Genomic DNA, 8,459 nt, shown 5'->3' with positions numbered 1-8,459 from the left:
TATATATATATATATATATATATATATATATATATATATATATATATGTGTGTGTGTGTGTGTGTGTGTGTGTGTGTGTATATATATATTTATTTATTTATATTTATATTATCTTGTCTCCTGATGGAGACCCAGGAATCAGAGTAACTGCCCTCAGATCTCAGCTAGAGCAGATGTCACCAGAGTGGTACATGGAATCTTAAGGTATCTCTCACACTTGAAGAAGACAGGGTCCCTGGAACCTTCTGACCCACTTTGGGGTGGGCACTTTAGCACTGTGCCAAGACTGTTTGCTTTGCAGCCAGGTCCCTACTCTGATGTCACATTGTTCTCCCTGCTTCCTGCAGACTCACTTCATTCCTCCCCCCTGTTTCATCTCAGCTGTGAAGAGGGTCGTCTGAACAGAAACTTAATGTGGTGTTTCTTACCTCTAAGTGCTCATAGGAAAGGGTGCTGTGGCTCAGGCATACACTCAGGCATGACTCGTCAGTGTCCCCAGGTGTCCACTATGCTGTCTACATCAGGGGTTTCCTCAGAGTACAGGGAGCAAAACCCCACTTTCTGTTTCTGATGAAGAGCAATCACCATTCTGTGCTGGATCTGAGAAGGATATTTCTAAGCAAAGCTATATTTAGAAAAGTATCTGTGGTGGCTCTGCTGACGCCTGTCCCCTAGCTTTCCAATCCTGTTTAGTTACTGAGAAATAAAATTAATACTTCCTCAGACTAGTGAAAGGTTATACCTAGTCTGCCTTAAGCCTTGATGCCAAAGTCAGCGGTTAGTCCTACGGATTGTAATATCCCATGGTATGGAGAATGAAGATGTGATTTCTTCCTTTCCCACTTTAAAAGAGGGGGGCTTGGATGTCTGTGTGTGGGATCTATCAAAATATTCTTAACTGGACTTTGAGAAGTCCTTTCTGAAAACTGAAAACATTCTGCTTTTAACCTGGGTCAATGTACTCCCCTTTAATGAAAAAGGAAACTGTTGTGGTGAAATATGCAGAATTCTGTGTGGCCTGCATGTCAAGTTTGGCATACAAAATCTAACAGTTTTAATGTTTTTTTTTTAAATTCTATTCATTTATTCATTTATTTAGTGTGTGTGTGTGTGTGTGTGTGTACCATGGCATTTATGTAGAGGTCAGAAGTCAACTAGGACTTGTATCTAGGCAGCACTTTAAAAATTATTATGTATTTGTTGTGTGAGTGTGAGTGTGTCCTGGGGGAAGGGGAAGGCTACTATCATAAAAGCCTCTTATACAAGGATGGAGATAAGCCAAGCTGTCTGCACTTAACTACAGGTGGTTTGTAGAATTTGGGAAACTTTAAGTCTGGTTCATCAGAACGTCATTTTCTTTTTTTTGCCATGCAGTGTTTATGCTGCCGCTGGCAGCTGTGTAGTGGACAGAACACAGGAAGAGCACTTTTGTTGCTCATACCATGTCAAGTCAGAAGCAACGGCTACGTGATATGACTCACAGGGTTGTTCAAGCTTGGGAATCAAGTCTGACACCGACGGGAAGATAGGTCTGGTGGGAATCTTCGATTCCTGAGCCGTTGTTGATCCACACAATGAAGGTGGTTCCTTGAAAGAAATAGGGCAGATTGGGGTTCCCTCAAGAAATCACAGTTCACAGGAGTTGATGGCCTGTGCTGTAATCTAAATTGTTGCCCCTCAGATACTCAGGTGGTAAGGTTTCAGTCACCACTGGTGCTGCTGGAAATGCTAGAAACTTTAAGAGTGGGGCCTAGTGAAATATCCCAGAAGGAGGTGAGAAACCCTAGCACCTCCCTCTTGTTAGACATGAGGCAATTATTATCCTACCATGACATGTGGTTCTACTGTTGTGTGACATGATTCCTGGGGAGATGTGAACAAATACTTCATCCCAGAAAGGGAACTGAGGTCAGACCAAAATATGAATACCACTCAAGTCCAAGTTGGTGAACCAATGCGTTTTACTGGGGTTAGTAAGAATATAGAATATAGGGATTACTTGCAGGAGCAGAAATAATTCAAAGGCAGCTGTATAACCAAAGTCCACTCCAGCATAGGCAAAAACTTATAAAAGCTAGAAATCTGGAGCACACTTCACAGCCTGCAGCAGAAATAAGTGTCCTTTTTCAGTGTCTTGGCTCATCTCAGCTCTGTTGGTCTTTGTTTCTTCTAAGCAGTTGGGCTGATCTCTGCTTCTTCCACGGTGCTTGGTTGATCTCTGTTCCTTCCAGGCTGCTTGGTCTGAGCCTCTTCTAATCAGCTCAGCTTGTCTGAAAGTGACTCTTGCCAGCTTTTATCATTTGCTCTCCCAGACAGCCAGGCCTTGTAAATATGGTCAGATTCAGGGACTTCCTAATCTATTTTGAGTTGTTTACCAGAAGTGCTATGAACACCTCCCCATCTGTGAACAACTCACATAGCAACCTTGGACCCCACCTATATCAGGAATGCCCTTCTCTCAGCAACAGGATCTGTTTCTCCCTACCAGCCCTCAACTTTGGGCAGTTCCTATTCAAATGTATTTCCAATATATCCTGGTAAAGAGCAGGAGGAGTATCATCCAGCCTGAACTGATTTGGGGTACATGGGTAGTAAGACAAAACTATGTCCTGAAGTAAACTTTTAAGGATAATATCTTATTTATCATTTTATATCTATATATAATTTGGCAGTCATATGATTAAAGGCAGATGCATTATAGGGAGGAATTGAGCAACAGAAAAATAATTATATGACCTAATTTATAAGCCAAAACAGAGAGCCACCATTTGCACCCTTTTAGCAACAAAACTCCTTCTCTTGAAATCCTTAAAGAGCCTCAAACAATAATTGGGTAATTAAATATCTTTGCTCATGTGCTCACTGCTCCCTTGCAGTATGTTCAGAGCAGTATGTTCAGTCCTATAGCTTCATCTTAGGTAAAATTTCTTGGTATTTTTTTCAAATTTATGTGGGCTTTAATTAACTTCCTGAAATAAGAAGCCAAGAACCTGGAAACACCTAAACCTTTCCCCAACTAGAAGTAGCAAAATAGTGTAAAGACTCAGTTGTCAAGAAGGGTGGGATTACAGCTTGTGTGTGCAGGTGCAGTGCGTGCGTGTGCTCTGCACATGTGTCTGTGTGTGCATGAGTGTGTGAATTAGTGTGATGTATTTACATATTCCTGTGTGTCAGCATGCAAGTATGTGTAAGACAGACACTGGCTTTTTATGTCCGTGCTGGGGATTGAAACTCAGGTCCTCAGTCTTTCAAGCTGAGGCTGATTTGAGCCATTTCCCAAGCCCTGACCTTAACTTTACTTCACAGATTTTGGAATAGTAAAAAAACCAGATTTGTATTATCATCACTGCTGGCAATCTTTGCCTCCTAACTGACTTGCTTTTCATCCGAGTCTCCCTTAATAGGCACTTGACCACTGAGAGACATCTGTTAGAATCTGTTGCATGTCTGAAAACTTCCCTTACCCCAAGGAAGTGGTTTCCATGGCCTTTTAATCAGTGGCTCACTCATAAAAGGAACACTTAATTTCCTGCAGCTTCCTCCCAGTTGCGTTTGGACGTTTTTCCTGAGTTTGTATGCTCTTGTGGAAATGACCTGAACAACAGCATCTTTGAATATTTCCATTTGAAATGGGTCTTTGGATGGAAGATGGATCCTCTCTCTTGGAGTTGGATTTAGAAAATAGCATTGCTAATGTTTTAAATTGCTTCTTAATTATTCATGTGCATTGATGTAATGGCAAAAACATAATTGGCTAGCATAACCTAAGACTGAATATCTCATAACAAAATAGCTTCTATAAAAACCAGTTTGTGAGTCATTGTCTACAGCAAAATGGGCCAACCCTGGTGACCACACCAGGTTAGGAGGCAAGAACATCTGTCCACTTACCACAACATCATGTCCATGTCCCTGGATACAGACAGAGCCTTGAGCCCAGACCTAGGCCTTTGGGTACTAGTATGAGTGTCCATGGTGCTATACAAGAGACACTTGCCACGACACTTTAGGGAGGCTGTGCCCAACCAGAGCACTCCTAAATGAAAACGTGTATACAGGTTCTGATCAGATAGGATGTAGCACTCTCAGTGTTCAACGACACTATATCCTAACTAGGAGCTTCTGGCACTGTGCCTTCTTGGTGCCAAAAGGCCCATATAAAGGCTTCCATGTTGAAAGTGGTGCATAAGAGATGTGTGAGCTACTCTGCTGTTGGAGACATGGTACACTCTATTTAATAGCTTCAATGATATCATTTATCAAATAGCATCATGTATCTGAAACACACTCCAAGCAAGACCTATGTCCAGACAGAAGAACCTATTTTATAAAAACATTGAGATTTCAACTATGGGTGCCAAATGCGTCCAAAAAGCACCAACCCTGCTTTCAACAGTTAACACATGTATATTCTCTACTATAGACCACTAATCCCCAAATCAGCACTAATTACCCAGACAAAGCTCTCCAAGAACTGGAAAAACAAATCTATCATACATGCCACAATGAAAAACAGACAAGATTTGTTCTCTTATTCATGCAAACAAGTATAAAAAAAAAAAAATCAGTGACTCACTGTAGCATGGATTTCAATGGAAGAAGGCAGTGATCAGAAATCTGGTCTGTCTTGACCGCATCAAGTCATTAATATTTATGTGGAATTGTTTAAATTCAGAAGTTGCAAAACAGCTCTAAGATGCTACAATCAGCATATTAAATATTCATATGGAAACAGAGATAGGGATAGGAGAGGGAAGGAAGAAGGAAGAAAATTAAGAGAGGGAGGGAGGGATGGAAGGAAAAAAGAGGAGGGAGGGAGAAGAGAAGAGGGAGGCAGGGAGAGAGACAGAGACAAAGACAGAGACAGAGACAGAAAAAGCTAGCTCACAGTTGATGTCTATTGAGCTGAATGCATCCTCTTGATGCAAGTATGACATGTCCACCTGACATGGACTGTCCTCTCTGTCAGACTTTTCAATGTACCTGCCTAAGGCACCAGTGCAGTTCTTGATTCGGCCTGGGTTTAAAGGCTATTATAGTTCCCTTACTTTCACCTTTGTTTTTGTGTCACTTGCCTGGGGAGGCTGAGGTATCCCAGGCTGTCTACCCACTCTGCCTTCTTCAACAGTGAGGCCCTCAAACCTGTTCTACAACTCTCTCAGAGCTGGGACACTTTATCTTACCATTAAAGCAATCTCATAGCTTTCAGAAGAAAACCCCCAACTCGCTGCCTGATGGCTGTGGCTCTCAGATGCAAAATTAAAGCTTGAGCTGATGAAATCAACTAGTGCTTATGGGGTGCATTCAGCCATAGGATCCAATTTACTCCAAATCTAGTGACATTGAAGAGTAATAAATTTGAGGTCAGAAGAGGCAGGTGGTGGGGTTCATAGAACGTTGCCCTCTAAGGCCTGTGACTGATACATGAACTATCCAGTATATGGAATACATATACTGGTCACATTATTCACAAGTTCTAAGGCCAACATTTAAAATAATGAATAATTTAAGTCCATCCTTGAGGTAATCATAAACATGCTGGCTAGTTTTTCTGAGAAAATTCTTAGGAAGGTGGATAGAAGAGGTTTTCTGAGAACATCCTCTCAGTTGGGCTCAGATGTTTGAAAGAGTCCCAGGTATATAATTATACTAGTCACAAAAGCATCACAAGTGAGAGAAAAGGCTATTAGTCTGAGCTGCTCTCTCACAAAAACCATCTCCAGAAAGTCTTGATGTACTTGGGGTCTGCATACTTCCCAGGCAGTGCCTGACTAGCGTCTCTGTTCTTTTCCTCCAGCAAAAGATTCCCTGGTTAAGTCAGTTTCAGAAAATTCTGTTTCTACACATTTGTTTCCCAATGTTATACTTGCAGTGGAATTCTCCCTGGCTTTAAATGCTGGTTTGGGGACAGTTGCGGTTTGTCTGTAGGGCTCTCAGGTCTGACCCTGAGTTCTCAGCTTTGGTCCACCTACTTTCTGCCATAGAAAGTGTGCCTCCTCAGGTCAATGTCCTACTCTGATCACATATGTCTTCTATCCAGGAAGGAACTAGAGTCCCAAGGGCTTAGATCTTCTGGAAATAGTTTCACTTGACTGGCAGCAGTTTATTTCCTCTTGGGGATCAGTTTAGAGAACAGACTGGCTTTGTGTCTAAAGCTCTAGAGCCCCTAGTTGTGTGAGTATTGGTTGCCCACCATGTTCCATAAAGCACTGGGGTGGCTGTAACCAGCCCTACTCAACTGTGTCTGACAACCTGAGATGACACTATGCTTAGAAACTGTATGGTTCATCTTCATAGAAGGAGCAAGAAGACACTATATTTAGATCTTTGCATCAGATTCAAACAACTGCATAAAGTGAGCACCCACAAAGGACGTGACCCTAAGCTTAGTGCTTCTCCATATTATTGAACTAAGGCCTTTTTTTCATTGGCTTTTGAATGAGAAGCACCAGGGTTTGCCAGATATCGCACGTGATTCAGCTCCAGCAGATTGCATTTGGTTGTTCTCGTAGTGCAACACAGCTTAAGTTTCAGTTAGCACCAAAAGGGATGGGACTTTGAGCAACTGATAACTGAAACATGCTCATATGAGACTTCACCAGTCTAACTTAAAATACTGATATTGGAAAAGAAAGATATATCCTTTTAAATAATTTAAAGAAACAGAAGTGCAGATTCCTGCTTTGGGTAATGCCAAACTAGCAGTCTTTCTATAGATGGCATCTAAAATTCTCACAGAGAAATTAAAAGATATGTTAGAAAGCATCAAAGAAACAAGATGAATGGTTACAAGGTCAAGATTAGGGAGGAGCCAGAAACCTAGAAAAATGAACAAGACACATGGAGACATTATTGCCTGATGACAGAGGTGCCTAAGAAGGTATGTTTTTCCTATTTTATGAGACAAGGGAGAGCCAAGTTTAAGCCGGAGCTCAGTGAAAAGGGTGATCTCAGAAAACCAGCCTCTGCTCCAAGATGGAGTACCATATAGCTAAGCAGCGGGAGGTAAAGAAAAGTGAATCCTGCCAGTCAGAGTCCATAAAGTATGTACTACGCATGATATGGTGGTAAATTTGAGGTCAGAAGAGGCAGGTGTTGGGGTGCATAGAACACTGCATACCCAAGGTAGGTATACTGCAGAATGTAAAGATTTCTGGGGCTGGTTTAAAGACTCTGGGGATGGTTTGACAGAAGTTGACACATAGAAGAGGGACTTATCAATTCAAATTCCACACCAGGGGGTCATACCTACACAGATGAAAGTGACAAGAGAACATTGCCAAAGACACAAAACTGAGAGGACTCACCACCAGTAGATTCAGGCAAATTCTGAAAGCCATACGTTAAGCACACAGAACCTATCAAGTGGAGCGTCAAAGACTCTGGGAGGATGAGGATCAAATCAACGGAAGATGAGGTCAGTTTAGTGCCTACAGGATCAAACAATAGCATTAGTGCCTTTAGGAGGCATTTGTGTCCTTCTGTTCACCCATCCATCACACATCCATCTATTTTGAGCTAAAAAAAAGAAGATAAGAGAAACACAAACTCCTATCCTGAAAAAGATCAGTGAAATCGATGATTTATATGAAACTGGCAAAAGTCAGTTTCAAAAGCCTTACCAACCTCTCATTTTTCCCCCGAAAGGAAAATAAGTTTATTCTTCTCATGTTAGGAACTTGCCAAGTCAAAGAGTCAGTGAATTGTAAAAGAGCCTCTCAATATGAGAAGCAAAAATGGCTAAGAAATAAGGTGGGGACAAGTATCAAAATTACAACTTTCACAAATGGAGTCTTAAGGCCACCGAAAACCTGGACACTTGAAAACACTCCTATTCTAACAAAGAAGAGAGCACTACAGGCTAGGTCATGGCTAAGCACAGATGGAGACTCATGGTGCTCCAGTCATGTCTGCACCAACATCTCCTGTTTTTCTGGCCATGTAGGTAAGTGGTACACATCAATAGGGCGGGTGTTGAAATGTGGGGTAGAGATAGGCTCAGTGACCCAGGACCTTGAGGTGTGCAGTTCTCAGAAAGGTACCTGGAAATTCAGCAACAAGAAAGGGAGCTGTAGCATTCCACATGTTCTGAGTTAACAAACACATTTCCTCACTATGGATTTGGAATAAACTGAAGTGCCCTAAAACACACCTGGGGCACTTTTTCACAGCCAAGACTCCATTCAGCAGGAGCAGTCAGATTAACAATGGCTCCAGTGAGTATTACACAACAGGACCTGGATAAGAGTCTCAAAGAACATGGCTAGGGTCCCAGGATGTCATGGTTCTGAGCCCTTTGGTGGTAACTGTACTGCATATCATCCTTGCTGTGAGAGAACTGTGCACACACGTTCCCACATTACCACATACTTAAACATGTAGCCTAAAAACACAATTGCCAAAATTAATGTCAGAAGAAGAAGAAGAAGAAGAAGAAGAAGAAGAAGAAGAAGAAGAAG

The 8,459-nt window shown here is 41.8% G+C and overlaps 1 protein-coding gene across 2 annotated transcripts in view; it reads right to left on the bottom strand.

Moving 5' to 3' along the window:
* The window catches only part of Syndig1 (synapse differentiation inducing 1), a 157,800-nt gene that overhangs the window by 42,847 nt on the left and 106,494 nt on the right, over positions 1-8,459 (bottom strand). The window contains exon 4 of one of the 2 annotated variants that reach the window (XM_055602699.1): positions 7,378-7,430. The exons of the other annotated variant lie outside the window; for it this stretch is intronic. Within the exon in view, the coding sequence (XP_055458674.1) occupies positions 7,419-7,430 (12 nt within the window). The 3' untranslated portion in view covers positions 7,378-7,418. Of the gene's footprint in view, positions 1-7,377; positions 7,431-8,459 lie in introns of those variants that run through there. 2 annotated transcript variants of the gene reach the window in all.

The sequence above is a fragment of the Psammomys obesus genome, unplaced genomic scaffold (genome assembly GCF_907164565.1).
Source record: "Psammomys obesus unplaced genomic scaffold, mPsaObe1.curated_primary_1811, whole genome shotgun sequence".
NCBI classification, from domain to species: Eukaryota; Metazoa; Chordata; class Mammalia; order Rodentia; family Muridae; genus Psammomys; species Psammomys obesus.
This window is presented reverse-complemented; position numbering and strand designations above follow the sequence as displayed.